Source organism: Aureobasidium pullulans, assembly GCF_000721785.1.
Source record: "Aureobasidium pullulans EXF-150 unplaced genomic scaffold scaffold_7, whole genome shotgun sequence".
Lineage (NCBI taxonomy): Eukaryota > Fungi > Ascomycota > Dothideomycetes > Dothideales > Saccotheciaceae > Aureobasidium > Aureobasidium pullulans.
In genome coordinates this window covers 261,254-276,562 of record NW_021941027.1, presented here as the reverse complement: position 1 = coordinate 276,562, position 15,309 = coordinate 261,254, and the positions used below count along the sequence as shown (strand labels likewise).

The window sequence follows — 15,309 nt, the reverse complement described above, 5'->3', positions numbered from 1 at the left end:
TTCCGAATTCTGCGAGAAGCGACAGAAAAAAGGAAAGGACGATCCATCAAGAGACTCACAGAGGGGAAGGAACGGGATTAGAGCGAGAGAATAAAGAACAACGCTCTTTTGATCGAGGTAGCCGAAAGACGGCTCTCTAAGCACTGTTAATGATTTCGGTTGCTATTCTTAAAATCATTTGTAGATCTTGTCATTTATTCCTCTCGGTAACAAATAGCATCTCTTCTCTAGGACTAGACTTGCTTCTGATGGTAAATACAATAGACTCCGAACAATTAGTGCTATCTACTAAAAAATTCGCAACTAGGGTAATGCTATCAAATGTCCTAGGTAGGGCACTTTGCGGACTAAGATGTACATAGGCTATCTTGCACGTCTTGTCTGTCTAAATTAGTGGTTTATTTTTAGATCTTAGTTAGTACAACTTCTTCTAGCACACTAGACTCTTTCTCTGATTGCAACATGACTACCTAAGTCCATTTCGAGGCTTCCGTAATGTAGTCTTTCGTCATGTACAGGAACCGTTTGGATTAGGAGGTGGTGTCTAAACAACACTATCCAGAGGAATAAGATATGGCCAAGAAAGATGGCGATATAGAATCACGGTAGTTGTTAAATGGGGTCGAAAGAACAGTCTTAAAGAGTCAAAGGGGAATAGCGACACAACACATAATAAGATGGGAAGGAACAATGTTTGCGCCTTCCATTTTCGGTGAGCAGTGGCAGACGGGGAAGGCACGATCAGGCATACACAAATGGAAGGAACGATTCAGAGATTTTCCAAGAAAGGAAGGAACGACCGAGGTCAATTGCACCTTTCAATACTTTACCGGAGCTCATCTAACGCGGAAGGTGTAATTGGCTGAACCAAGAGAAAGAAAGAATCTACCCAATAGTTTCGAGGGAAGAAGGAAGGAACGATCGATCGAGGTGGTTCGCACCTTCCACTCCTCGCACCACTTCCCGAGGAAACAAGGCAAGTAGACTAGTCAACGGAGGAACTTCCTACAAAGCAGACAAGAAAGAAGCTATCGATACATCTCGACAGCGTTATGAGCGGCCAACAGGACACTAGCTCGGGCAGTAGCGACCAGTATCCACGGTCTCAATCCTCATGTCAAACAGACCCGAAAAACAAGATCGATCAGATACGAGAAGCAAGACCCTGGAGAATGAGTTGAGCAGTCTTGGATATATTGAAAGGAAAGAAGGGAAAGACGCAAGACCGAGCATATCCGAACTCCCGTCATGACTCGTTCTCCAAAAAAAATCCATGACTGGCAAAACATACGGCCGTAAAAGCAGGATAATATGCAAAAATTGATCGAAGGATGCATGGAAGGATTGAGAGAAGGAATGACGGATGAGGATGGAACGACTATAAAAGGATCGAATATAGCAGATGTGGATGTGGAAGGATCGATATCGAAGGAAGGATGCAGGAACAATTTTTCAACACGAATGCAAGAGGGAGCGATCTAGAAGACCGGTGCCTGGATTTGTATCGAAGTCTCTTACTGCTCGAGTAATAATACCAGTGCAATGCGAAGCGTAAAAACTCTCTGCCGGTGAATTGAAGCAGAAAGAAGCGATCCGAGGAGGAAAAATGCTTTGCCAGTGGTTGGTGTAGAGAAGATGATGGACACAAATCAAGATTTCAAGACGGAATTACCAACTGTGGGATCGAAGGCAAGATCTGTGGCTCGATATAGCAAGATCCAAACCCGAGGGATGGGAAGGTATAAGCTTGGTTCGAAAGTGAAAGATCCATTAAAATGTACCCTGCATGGAGTCTCGACAACAGTTTCATCGACTTGCAGAGCTCCAGACCATCAAACGTGGGAGGGAGAAATACAGATTGACTTTGACAGGTAGGCATAAGATTTCCGTACTCGGCCGTCGGGATGGAGAAGGCAGATCCAAGACACTGAGAGGTTTCAATTTTGCCAAGCCTGTGCGGTCTTCGTCCAAGGAGGGAACGAAGAGTGCAAGAGAAGAGAGAGAGAGGGAGAAGGATGTTGAGAAATGAGAACAAGAAAATCTGAATTTTGGAAGAACCAAGCGGGTATATCGACAAGAGAAATGAACCAAAGACTCCCCAATCCTGCTTGCCCAGCGTTGAACCAGAACGCCGCTTTCCCCCTGACACCACTTTGATTATATACATTACACCACTTCTCATATACAGGACCAGTCATTACAAGTATAGATAGAAAACGATCAACCAGTCTTGGCTCTCTTTCTTCTCAGCTCGCCAGCGGCGGCGTTCATCATGCTCTCTCTGAGCATCTCATTCTCCTCTTCGAGTTGCCTGATGTATTCGGCAGCGGCAGCGAGGACCTCAGCTTTTGATGGCTTGGGAGGTTGTCCGCTTCTTGCGGGTTGCAGAGTGGCAATCTCAGGTACTGCGTTGCGCAGACGTGTGAAGTTGTCGTTCAGGTTTGCGCGGTAGCGTTGCTCGACGGCCGTGTGAGGTACGCGGCCACGAGGACGGCCAAGTGCTGGTGAAGCAGGTGCTTCTACTGATGAAGCTTCTTCTTGTTGAGGAGTTTGTTGGTTTGATGTGGAGCCGCGAGGAGAGGATGATTGAGAAAAGGCACTGAAGCGCTTAGGTTGAGAAGCGCTAGTGTTGTGGTAGGCAGCAGTGAGCATAGAGTCGATGTCGCAGTAACCAGTCATTGTAGTGATGCCAGCATCGATGGAAAGTTTCTTGACACCCATGTTGAGACTCTCGTAAGGGTTCCATTGGTTGTTGTAGTTTGATTGCGTGCAGAGTGAGTCGGCATATTCGAAGGGACTGCTGTGGCTACCAGCGCTTGATGCCTCTGATGATGATGAATCTGAGAATGCTGACATGGGTGTTTGTTGGCTCATGTGAATCGACGAGACTTGAGGAATGCTGGGAAGTTGGGCTTCGAAAGCCTTCTCGAAGAGGTCATGGTCATCACTGGCGTAGCCCGAGTCCTTGGGTTGTTGCAGTAGCCATTGGTTGTTGGCCATGGTCGATGTGTAGAAGGCTTGTTGAGGGAAGGCACCCATAGTGTTGGAGTAGGCGAAGTTCATGTTGATGATTGTCTACCAGAGTGATGACTTTGTATTGGTTTGCTGAAGAATGAAAACCAAAAGGCAAGGATAAGAAGACGATATGAGATATATGTATTCGAGACCAGAGTAGTGGATTGACTGATTCCAGCAAGTGATCTGCGCTGTCAACAACAAGCTTCTCCAGGGCCCATTCAGGGGGTAGAGAACTGAACCTAGCAAACCTTAAGCTCTTTTGGAAGTGTCAATGTTTAAGCGTTGCGACTGTTCGGTTGCTGGTGTGAACGGGTAGACGTCGGTGGACTCGCGTCCGAGTGTGGCCTGCAACCCATCCCGATATGAATTGTGATGTACAACTACCTTGAACTTGACTTCCCGGGGCTGAATCCTTCGAAATCTTTGCTACAGATGAGTTGTATCTTGAGCCCCTGCATTACGGGGTCCACTGTCAGGTCAAACGCGTTGCGCAAGAGTGCATCGCGTACGCCGTGATCTCAGCAGAGAGAAAAAAGCCACTGCCTTTTCCAAGATCATAGTACGCCAAAACCTACCTTGCGGTACAAATGCGGTCAATGGTTTACGCCAAAATAAGAAGAGGCGCCTTTTCAGTCGGGCTTGCCGGTTTGTGTTGCGCAGAAGGCTTGAGTTTGGTGCGAGTTTTGTCAGAATATTATTTCCTGCGCAAGCCACAGGTCTAGACTCGCGCTGACAGATTGGCGGGGCACGTGGAATCCAAGACCGTTTCCGTGAACCCAATGCGTGTTTGGTCGCGACGTTGGAAAGAGTGAAGTTCTTCTGCCCAATCAGAGCGTATCTCGGAAAAGCTGCCGAACGTTTCCTCGCAACCGTGACAACTTTCTCACTGACCTTTTGGATCTCTGAGTTTATCGGATATTCCGGTGGCTTGCAGAGGACTTTGTTCAAGTCGGTAAAGCTTGCGTACGAGTTTTCAGCCCAAACGTGTTTTCAGGGATACCATCGCCGATCTGACAAGCACATAGCGATGCAGAGGGACTTTTCATGCACAATATTGGTCAAGCAACTGCATAGACAGCCTAGATCTCTCATTGATGCAGAGTTGAAGATCTCGATAACACCGATCTTCACACACTCGACGGCCCGTTGCCGTAGATGGCGGCAGATGTCTTGCAGCACAAGTCAGTACGAGCATCCAGGTCTTCGAATTCTTACGACATACTCGTACTGGACGTGATGAACTTCAGTACCAGCTCAGTGACTTGAGGATATGCTACATAAGGAGCCCCCTACGGAAGAATCTGCACCTTACAAGTGGGTCGCAGGCGCTCAACAACTGCGCCAGCTGAACACACCTGAAGTCTTCAGCGAGCAACAACAATGGCCAGGCAACAGCAGCACGCGGTCGGCTGTTCCTTTTCGAGGTTGGAGCGAATGCTTGGCCTTTGATGTTCTCGGATCGGAGTCAATTGATTCGGGGACACTTCTCTCTCCGATACGTGTAATATGTCGAGAGTTATGGGTCTTGGCGAGAGCACAAAGGTCTAGAGCGCTTACATGCTTTCTGTGTTGGAGCATGAAATTAACCTTTTCCAATGAACTTTCACCCACCATGACACACATTCGTTCCAGGATCCAACGTGGCTCTTTTCGCAGCGCGCTCCGAGACGAATCGTAGATTCGTACAGGATCCGAGACAAAGCTGTAGCCGAGACTCGTGGCTCGGGATAAGGCTGGACGAATTCGGCCTCTTCATCGAGAAACGGCATTATTATTCAACTCGTAGCTCTCTTCTCAAGTTCCCGGCTTCGGTTGCATGATTTACCAGACAAGCTTCTACGGCATGACGACAAATAATCCTTATGTGACACGCAGACAGCCAAAGAGACGATAACATCTGTCATCGTGCCCTTACGGTTCTAAGCGGCCCAGTACGGCCGGCACCCCGGAAGAATCAGAGACATGGCGCCTCAGCATAGCCCTGGCTAGATCACTTGCCTGCCTTGTTTTCAAGTCCAATCGACGTTGCACAAGGCTGGGAACTACATGGAGAGATGCAACGGTAAATTGGATGTGAACATCGGGATCATGAATCACGATATGTTGGCTCGTAAGATGTGCTTTCTCTCATGTTTGGAGTCGAAAGACTGTAAAGACTCGCTAGCGTACAATAATATCGAAATCTCATCCTTGAATCCTCTACTGGTTCGTTGTACGAATGGCGGCGGTAGCAGCAGGTACATCTTGATCGAGAGGGAGGATATCAGGGATCGGGCCGACAGGAGTGATCGAGAATGGGTTGATCTGCTTGTGACTCTTGGTGTAGTGCGACTTGATGTGAGTGAATTCGGTCGTATCTTTGAAAGCATCGTTGTTCCAGTACAGGTTGCGCATCCACCTAGGTAAGTTAGTATGATTGATTTCCGCTTGACATGACTTGAACTTACTTGTGCAAATGCGGGTAGCCGCTGCGGATGTCGCGAATGTTGCACTTGAAGTGCTGGACGTAAACAGCATCAAATCGGATGATGGTTGTGTAGAGGCGGACATCGAGCTCGGTTAACTTGTCACCCAAGTAGAAGGGGCCGCCAGATTTGGCAAGATCCTCCTCGGCACGGTCAAGGGACTTGAAAAGAGTCTTCACGTTCTTCTCGTAAGCCTCTTGAGTACTAGAGTAAGGTCAGTAGGCATTTGGCAAAGTTGAGGTGCATGCGGAACTGACGTTGCGAAACCAGACCTGTAGACACCGTTGTTGATGTCATTGTAAGTCCACTCGTTTGTCTCTTCGATTTGCTTCTCGAGGCCAGAAGGCAAAAGATCGATGTTCTTGAACTTCTCAGGTAGCAGGTCGTCAAAGACGTGGTACATCATTCTGATGATCTCACTGCTCTCGTTGTTGACAATGCGCTTCTGCTTCTTGTCGTAGAGAGTAGGCACGGTGAAGCGACCTTCGTAGTCCTTGTTGTTCTCAAAGTAGATGTCGCGGAGATGGGTGTAGCCTTCGTGAAGAGGATCCGGTGTAGTGTTCTCTCCAGGAATGTTCTCATTAGGCGTTGCGAATCGCCAACCCTTCTCAAGCATCTCCCAGTGAACTGAGGTATAGGAGATTATGTCCTCGAGACCCTTGAGCTTACGGACGATCAAAGCACGGTGGGCCCAAGGACATGCGTAGGACACATAGAGGTGATATCTGCCTTTCTCGGCAGGGAACTCGGCACCAGACTCGTTCTTGATGAAGTCACGGAAGACAGACTGCTGTCTCTTGAACTCGCCAGACTTATCCTTGGGATCGACCCAGTTGAGAATGTCCTTCTTCTTGTCTTGAGTCTACTAGTATATCAGCATGCTGTTGGTTCCGAAGCAATGAATATGAGAACTGACGGCCATTGTGCGAGCGTGTAGAGGTTTCAAATGTGAGTTGATCAATTGAGAGCGTCTTAGAAAGGACAACATGCGTTTTTTGATTATGAGCAACAAGTTGTTATATATCAAGTCGCCTGTCGTGAGAAGAGCTCGAATGTAGCTTGTAAGCTGCTGACCTCATCGAAAGCTGCAAGAGTCGTGATGACCGAATAATGCTGTTAATTGACATTAATTCTGGTTAAGTGCCATTAATTAAGGGCAATGTCCTCCGCTAGCGGCGTACCCCTCGGCTTGTCGTGCTGCAGCAGCGTGCAGCTTGATCTTCCCGCACTCCCGCTGGCCGCAGGAACCACCTTCAGGGGCTGCAAAGTGTTCAATTTGAACCATTTCCATCGCCTTGCTATTCACGAGGCAGTAGAGTGGACCAGTATAGATCGAGTCGTTGCTTGCAGCAGAGCTCTGGAAGTGAAGCTCAGCGATACCGCACTCAACGAAATTGTGATGCTTTGCGTGCCAACGGCCTGACTCGGCGCCCACTCAGGTGAAAAAGTTTTGCATGCTTTATGGAGGTGAATGTGCTTGAGCTGGCTGTGAAAGCTTGTAGATTCACTCACATCGTACTCCACATGCCATTTAATCGGCAATTCAAAGCTCTTCCAAGTCTCGACAGTTCTTCTCTTCCACTCCAGAACAACATCTTCTCCATCTTCCATCGATTTACAGGAGAAACATTGACCAAAATTGTGACGCAGCCCGCACAGACATCGAAGTTCCTCATCGCGGGGATCGCCAAGCCTGGAGATTTTTCAATTGCATACAGCTCTCAATTCTTTTCCCTTTTTTCTTGTGTCATCAGTTCAAACTGGCCTCGTCTTGCACAATGGCTGGCCACACTGGAGATAAACTCATCGCCCTTGAGGCAAGAGAAGGCACGGAAAGTGTCCGTCTTGCCGTAGGCACATCCTTCGGTGCTGAGAAGAGCGTAGCTGGCGAGCTGGTCTTCTCGACTGGCATGGTCGGCTACGAGGAATCTATCACTGATCCTTCATACAAAGGCCAAATCCTGGTCCTCACATACCCCCTGGTCGGCAACTATGGTGTGCCCGACAGAAACGAAATGGACCCTCTCCTCAAGGACCTCCCTGCTCACTTCGAGGCCTCTCAGATCCACGTCTCTGGTCTGATCGTTGCCTCTTACTGCGGCGAAGACTACTCACATTACTTGGCCACCTCTTCATTGGGCAAATGGCTGAAGGAGCAAGGCGTGCCCGCCCTCTGCGGCGTCGACACCCGCGCCCTCACCAAGATCATCCGCGAGAAGGGAAGCATGCTCGGCCGTATGCGCCTGCAGAAGTCTGGCTCTCAATCCAATGCCCCCATCACCAATGGCATCACTCTCAGCAACGGCGAGTCCCAAGAGGAGGCTGATTTCGAGGAGGTTGAATGGTCCAACCCCAACAACAAGAACTTGGTCGCAGATGGTAAGGCTACTCGACAGCATCAATTGTGAGTCTGCTGCTGACATGCTCCAGTCTCGATCAAGGAACCCAAGATCTACTCGCCAGACCCGTCAAACGCCCTGAAGCACCCCTCGGGCAGACCCATTCGCATTGTCTGCGTCGACGTTGGTCTCAAGTACAACCAACTTAGATGTCTCGTCAAGCGCGGCGTCGAGGTCCAGGTCGTCCCCTGGGACTACGACTTCCCTTCATTGGCCGGCAAGGAGTATGATGGTCTTTTCATCTCCAACGGTCCCGGTGATCCGGCATTGATGGAGAAGACTGTCAAGAACATTCAAGCCAACATTCGCGAGGCTAGAGTGCCCATTTTCGGTATTTGTTTGGGACACCAGCTTCTTGCCCGCGCTTCGGGTGCTGAGACGGTCAAGATGAAGTATGGTAACAGAGGACACAATATTCCCGCTACCAACTTGATCTCCGGCAAGTGTTATATCACATCGCAAAACCACGGTTACGCCGTCGACTCCCGCACTTTGACCCAGGACTGGTCCGAACTGTTTGTGAACGCAAACGACGGCTCCAACGAGGGGATCCGCCACATCAGCAGACCCTACTTCAGTGTCCAATTCCACCCCGAGAGCGCCCCCGGTCCTCAGGACACAGAGTTCCTCTTCGACGTTTTCCTGGACGCCGTCCAGAAGGTCATTCAGGACTCCAGCATGATGCATCAGCCTATTAAGTTCCCCGGCGGTGATCTTGCCGAGAACCAGAAGGCCAACCCTAGAGTCACTGTCAAGAAGGTTCTCGTTCTTGGTAGTGGTGGTCTCTCGATCGGTCAGGCCGGTGAGTTCGACTACTCCGGTTCGCAGGCCATCAAGGCTCTTAAGGAGGAGGGTATCTACACAATCTTGATTAACCCCAACATCGCTACTATCCAGACCTCCAAGGGTCTGGCCGACAAAGTCTACTTCCTTCCTGTCAACGCCGACTTTGTTCGCAAGGTCATCAAGCAGGAGAAGCCCGACGGTATTTACTGTACCTTCGGTGGTCAGACCGCTCTGTCAGTTGGTATTCAGCTCAAGGATGAATTCGAAGGCCTCGGCGTTAAGGTTCTGGGTACTCAGATTGATACTGTCATCACCACCGAGGACCGTGAGCTCTTTGCCCGCGCCATGGAGTCAATTGGCGAGAAGTGCGCCATGTCCGCCTCTGCCAACAACATGGAGGAGGCCATGGCTGCCGGCAAACAAATTGGTTTCCCTCTGATCATCCGTGCTGCCTATGCTCTTGGTGGTCTCGGCAGTGGTTTTGCTGACAACGAGGATCAGCTTCGCGAACTCTGTAACAAAGCCTTCGCTGCCAGTCCCCAAGTCCTCATCGAGCGCAGTATGAAGGGCTGGAAGGAAATCGAGTACGAAGTTGTCCGCGATTGCCAAGACAACTGCATCACTGTTTGCAACATGGAGAATTTCGACCCTCTGGGTATTCACACTGGTGATTCCATTGTCGTCGCTCCTTCGCAGACTCTGTCTGACAAGGACTTCATGATGCTTAGACGCACTGCTGTCAACGTCATTCGTCATCTTGGTGTCGTTGGTGAGTGCAACATCCAATACGCTCTCAACCCCGACTCAAGAGAGTATTGCATTATCGAGGTCAACGCTCGTCTGTCGCGTTCTTCTGCTCTTGCCTCCAAGGCCACTGGTTATCCTCTGGCTTTCGTTGCTGCCAAGCTTGGTCTTGGTATCCCCTTGAACGAGATCAAGAACACCGTTACCAAGGTCACGTGCGCTTGTTTCGAGCCCTCCCTCGACTACGTCGTTGTCAAGATCCCTCGTTGGGATTTGAAGAAGTTCACTCGTGTCTCCACCCTGCTCGGCTCTGCTATGAAGAGTGTTGGTGAAGTCATGAGCATCGGTAGAACTTTCGAAGAGGCCATCCAGAAGGCCATTCGTGCTGTCGATGTCAGCAACCTCGGTTTCCAGGAGACCAGCGCTCTTATGTCCATCGACCAGGAGCTCCAGACTCCTTCTGACCAGAGAATGTTTGCCATTGCCAATGCCATGCACTCTGGCTACACCGTTGACAAGATCTGGGAGCTGACCAAAATCGACAAGTGGTTCCTGAGCAAGCTCAAGGGCCTCAGCGAGTTCGGCAAGCTGATGAGCACCAAGAAGGTCAACGACGTTCCCTCGTCGCTCTTCAGACAAGCCAAGGAGCTCGGTTTCTCAGACAAGCAACTGAGTATCTTCTGGTCCACCAACGAGCAGACTGTCCGCAAGCACAGACTCGAATACGACATCATGCCTGTTGTCAAGCAGATTGATACCGTTGCTGGCGAGTTCCCCGCATACACCAACTACCTCTACACCACCTACAATGGTGTCGAGAGTGACATCGACTTTAACGACAACGGTATCATGGTCCTCGGCTCCGGTGTATACCGTATTGGTTCATCCGTTGAATTCGATTGGTGCTCTGTCCGCACCGTTCGCACCTTGAGGGAAAACGGGTATAAAACAGTGATGATCAACGTAAGTGACACCTCGCATGCATGCAGCGGCACAGAAATCGCTTCAGAATCGAGCTCTCCCATCCTCGAGGCGTCTCGCTTGCCGGCCATCAAAATGCACGATGTTTTTGGCATCGGTATGATTGTCCAGAGAGAGCATGTTTGAATCGCTCCTCTCAATGGCAACACTCCCTGAACCAAAACTATCGTGCATTTCGACAGCCTCTTGCGGGTATGCTAAGATAGGGGAACTCGGTTTCGGTGAAGTCTCTTTGCAGCTTTGTCAATTTTTGCTTGATCTACTTGAATCTTTGCTAACTTGTCCTTAAAAGTACAACCCGGAAACCGTGTCCACCGATTACGACGAAGCCGACCGTCTCTACTTCGAGAACATCACCCTCGAAACCGTCCTCGATATTTACCAGCTCGAGCAATCCAGCGGTGTCATCCTCTCCATGGGTGGTCAAACCCCTAACAACATCTCTCTGCCCCTCCACCGTCTTAATGTCAAGATCCTGGGTACCTCCCCTGAGATGATTGACTCTGCCGAAAACAGATACAAGTTCTCGCGTATGCTTGACAGAATTGGTGTCGATCAACCTCAGTGGAAGGAGTTGACCAGCATTGACGAGGCCAGAAAGTTCTGTGACGCTGTCACCTACCCCGTTCTTGTCCGTCCTTCATACGTTCTTTCCGGAGCTGCCATGAACACTGTTTACTCGGAGCACGACCTTGCAAACTACCTCAACCAGGCTGCTGAGGTTTCCAAGGACCATCCCGTTGTCATTACCAAGTACATTGAGGGTGCCAAGGAGATTGAGATGGATGCCGTTGCCCGCAATGGTACCATGATTGGCCACTTCATCTCCGAGCACGTCGAGAACGCTGGTGTTCACTCTGGTGACGCCACTTTGATCCAACCCCCTCAGGACTTGGACGCCGAGACTGTCAGACGTATTGAGGAGGCCACCAAGAAGATTGGTGAGGCTCTCAACATCACCGGCCCTTACAACATTCAATTCATCGCCAAGGACAACGACATCAAGGTCATTGAGTGCAACGTCAGAGCTTCAAGATCTTTCCCCTTCGTTTCCAAGGTTACTGGTGTTGACTTGATCGAGTTGGCCACCAAGGCCATGGCTGGTCTTCCCCTCCAGGAGTACCCTCCCACCACCATGCCCAAGGACTACATTGGTGTCAAGGTTCCTCAATTCTCATTCTCCCGTCTTTCTGGTGCTGACCCCGTCACTGGTGTCGAGATGGCTTCCACTGGTGAGGTCGCTTGTTTCGGTCGTACCAAGTACGAGGCTTATATGAAGGCTCTCGTCGCCACTGGTTTCCGTCTGCCCAAGAAGAACATCCTCCTGTCCATCGGTGCCTACAAGGACAAGCAGGAATTGCTGCCTTCAATTGAGAAGCTCCACAAGCTCGGCTACAGCTTGTTCGCCACTGCTGGTACCGCTGACTTCCTCGAGGAGCACGGCGTTCCTTGCAAGTTCTTGGAGGCTTTGCAGGATGATGAGCAGAGAACCGAGTACTCTCTGACCCACGCCTTGGCCAACAACCTTATCGACTTGTACATCAACTTGCCTTCAAGCAACCGCTTCCGTCGCCCTGCCAACTACATGTCAAAGGGTTACCGCACTCGCAGAATGGCAGTTGACTACCAGACTCCTCTGGTTACCAACGTCAAGAACGCCAAGATCTTGATCGAGGCCATCGCTCGCGATTATGACATGGCCGTCACCAGTCAGGACTACCAGACCTTCGCTGACCACCCCTCGACCTCTCTTGAGGCGCCTGCTGCCAAGAAGACCCCTACCCTTCAGGAACTCCTTCACAACTCTCCTCTCAAGGGCAGAGACATCACCTCAGTCAACCAGTTCACAAGAAAGGAATTGCACCTTCTCATGACTGTTGCTTCGGAGATGCGTCTTGGTGTTGAGCGCGATGGTGTTCTTGACATTCTCAAGAACAAGCTTCTCTGCTTGATGTTCTACGAGCCTTCCACTCGCACTTCATCCTCCTTCGATGCTGCCATGAAGCGTCTTGGTGGTCAGTGCATCATGATTAACGAATCTCACTCCAGCACCAAGAAGGGTGAGACCTTGTCAGACACCATCCGTACCCTTGACCAATACGGTGACGCCATCGTCCTCCGCCATCCCAGCGATGACAGTGCCGACGTTGCCGCCGAAGCTGCTGACCACCCCATCATCAACGCTGGCAACGGCTCGCGCGAGCACCCTACCCAGGCCTTCCTTGATCTCTTCACCATCCGTGAGGAGCTTGGTACCGCCAACGGTCTTACCATCACCTTCGTTGGTGACCTCAAGTACGGTCGTACCGTGCACTCTCTGTGCGAGCTACTCAAGCACTACGACTGCACCATCAATCTTGTCGCCCCCAAGCAGATCGATCTGCCCGAGAAGGTCCGCAGCGCCCTCCAAGGCCGCGGTCAACTCGGCGTCGAGTCCCACGAGCTTACTCCCGAGATCGTCGCCGCATCCGACGTCATCTACTGCACTCGTGTGCAGAAGGAGCGCTTCGATGACCTGAGCTTGTACGAGCAGGTCAAGGACGGTCTTGTTGTTAGCCCCGCTACCCTCAAGCACGCCAAGCAGAACATGATTGTCATGCACCCTCTGCCTCGCAACTTGGAACTCAGCCCCGAGGTTGACAACGACCCCAGGGCTGCTTACTTCAGACAGGTAAGTCCTATCAATGCACATTCCCCAACACAATCACTGACAAATATCACAGATGAAGTATGGCATGTTCGTCCGCATGGCCCTCTTGGCCTTGGTCATGGCATCATAAAAAGGAACTCGGATCAAAACGTAAAAATTGGGTCATGGCGTTTTCTTTTATTGCCTTGTAGATTATACCGAAGCGACGATTGGAGGATTTCTCTTTTTTTGTATACAATCAACTATACCTCTTCATACTTGAGGTTCGACTCTGGGGATTGTGATACCGCTTGCGTTCATCTTAATTGTTCGCCAACGTCCGTCCCGTCAACACGATTCGTATGCGTGTTTTACGTGTCCTATGACCGTTTTATGATTTTCACGATTTTACGATTTATGTTTTTACGTTTTATGTATATATATTTGTACGTTCGCTGTATATAAAGAAGTTATTTCAATTTGTTTTCATCGTCTTGTGTTTTTGTCTGCTGTTTCGTTTGGGATTGATGTTCCTCAAGTTCCTCGAGTAACGGTGATGCAAGGAAGGGACGATCACGTCCGGACCTCGAGTTCATGTTAGCTTTTTGAGACACCGATTAGCTACTCGACCATGTATCAAAGGACAAGATGATTTCTCGAGCGATCGTGACATTCCTACTGAGCGTGCACTCGAATGCAAAAGAGCCATCGCATTACTTGTGGTCCACGTACTTTCATCTCAGCATCTCAGCAACTCAGCTTCCCAAGCAGCAGACCCATCAACTGTCAAAAAGACAAGATAATCTTCAGCTCCCTGTCATTGTCCAAAGAACAGTCCACATTACTATGCATACACATCCGACTCACAAAGACCGCATCCCACGTTTCACCCACAGCCTCTGCGCATGGGTGACAGTCTACCGGGAATGAAAGTTCCAAACCGAGGGTGGTGTATACCATCTTGAGCAATTGAAGATATGCGATCAACAATATCTTTACGTCGGGATGTTCTGAAGTGACGCGGACAAGAAAGACAAGAAGCAGATTGATCAGAATGGTGAATGAAAACATCATTGTCAAGACTTGGTTCGAGCGAAAGTATAACAGTGATCAGATATCTCAGTAGACCAGCTGTGCCATCCGAAAAGAATATCTTGCATTTTGGCAGGCATATCAGGAGCACTACAAAGGATAGGAGGGAGTATTCATTCCGAATGTGAGCATTTGGAACATACATCTAAGTTTATACGTGCCTTCTGTGGTCAGCTGTCAGAGATAGAATGTTTTTGAGTTATCATGGTTGTCTAGAGAAAGTGTGTCGAGGTGCTGTTCTTCCAGGACAAATTGATAGGCTGAGAATATGTCGCATACTGATGAGATATCGACGACTCTGCAAGGGAGTGGAAAAGCGGGCGTTTCTGTGCAGATTTGTTTGTGAGGGGTTTTGCTGGAATTGACCTTGCTGCATCATAGAATCATAGCTGATTATTCGAGTCTGACTTGATCTCGCTGATCCTCTTCTCCTTACGCTCGCTCTGTTGTTGCTTGTCTCTATCTGTCAAGCAACAATACGGACCATTGCTAAGACGGAACGCTTTGTCGTCTCCTTAGTAGAATACGCGACCTGTAATGATGCCGTCGAACTTCTTGCTAATTCCCTCAAGGAACTTCTCGAGAAGAGCTTCCTTGATGAACTCCTTGATCTTGGCCACGTAGTCACCAGAACTGACATTCTCCATCTTCTTCTGCACGACTTCAATGATTGCCTGTTGGGCTCCGAAGCTGGCCGGAGTCAGGTATTCAGCAAGCTCTACGCCGAGAGGATGAGATTTAGCGCTTCTGGTATGAATGTAGTTCATCGTGATTCCGGTCTCAAGCCTGATTTGGGCGAGGATGAGTTGATCGACAGATTCAGAGGTGCTGTCCATCATGTTAGTACAGTAATGTGAAGTTGATCTTCTGTGAAGTGTATACATACTCGGCAGTCTTCTCCTGCAGGCTCTCGAAGATGCGGACGAGCTCTTCACTGGCAATCTGGTTGGCGGCGGTAGTCTTCGACTCGACATTATCCTTGCCGACAGTGTTGCGCAGCTGCTCAGCGAGGATACCGGCGCGCTTGATTTGTTCTTGAATGTCGAGGCGAGGTCTCTTGGTGGCGCCATCCTCGGTGGGAGTTTCGGATTGAGTGCGCTTCGACATTGTGGTTGGTAGGACTGGTGATGATGTTGGTTGTGTGGTGTGTTAGAAGGCGCACACCAAGGTGGGAAGAAAGATGCGGATGATGAGA

General features: G+C 49.8%; 4 protein-coding genes across 4 annotated transcripts; 1 reads left to right on the top strand and 3 right to left on the bottom strand.

The window, feature by feature from the left end:
* Window positions 1-2,268: 2,268 nt before the first annotated feature.
* On the bottom strand, window positions 2,269-2,706 carry M438DRAFT_250670 (uncharacterized protein; the record flags this gene model as incomplete). Its single annotated transcript, XM_029899642.1, has 1 exon — window positions 2,269-2,706. A coding segment is annotated over one exon (438 nt), but the record flags the coding sequence as incomplete, so codon positions are not given.
* Window positions 2,707-5,217: 2,511 nt separating this feature from the next.
* Window positions 5,218-6,405, bottom strand: M438DRAFT_373737 (uncharacterized protein; the record flags this gene model as incomplete). Its single annotated transcript, XM_029908447.1, has 4 exons — window positions 5,218-5,416; window positions 5,466-5,687; window positions 5,741-6,338; window positions 6,396-6,405. 4 exons carry the CDS (start codon window positions 6,403-6,405, stop codon window positions 5,218-5,220), a joined length of 1,029 nt encoding a protein of 342 aa, XP_029761495.1.
* Window positions 6,406-6,871: 466 nt separating this feature from the next.
* M438DRAFT_344663 (carbamoyl-phosphate synth) lies at window positions 6,872-13,365 on the top strand. Its single transcript, XM_029905276.1, has 4 exons — window positions 6,872-7,862; window positions 7,914-10,375; window positions 10,686-13,064; window positions 13,117-13,365. Exons 1-4 carry the CDS (start codon window positions 7,262-7,264, stop codon window positions 13,171-13,173), a joined length of 5,499 nt encoding a protein of 1,832 aa, XP_029761494.1. The 5' UTR covers window positions 6,872-7,261; the 3' UTR covers window positions 13,174-13,365.
* Window positions 13,366-14,629: 1,264 nt separating this feature from the next.
* On the bottom strand, window positions 14,630-15,221 carry M438DRAFT_334218 (uncharacterized protein; the record flags this gene model as incomplete). The annotated part of the gene is made up of 2 exons (XM_029903691.1): window positions 14,630-14,942; window positions 15,001-15,221. 2 exons carry the CDS (start codon window positions 15,219-15,221, stop codon window positions 14,630-14,632), a joined length of 534 nt encoding a protein of 177 aa, XP_029761493.1.
* Window positions 15,222-15,309: the final 88 nt, after the last annotated feature.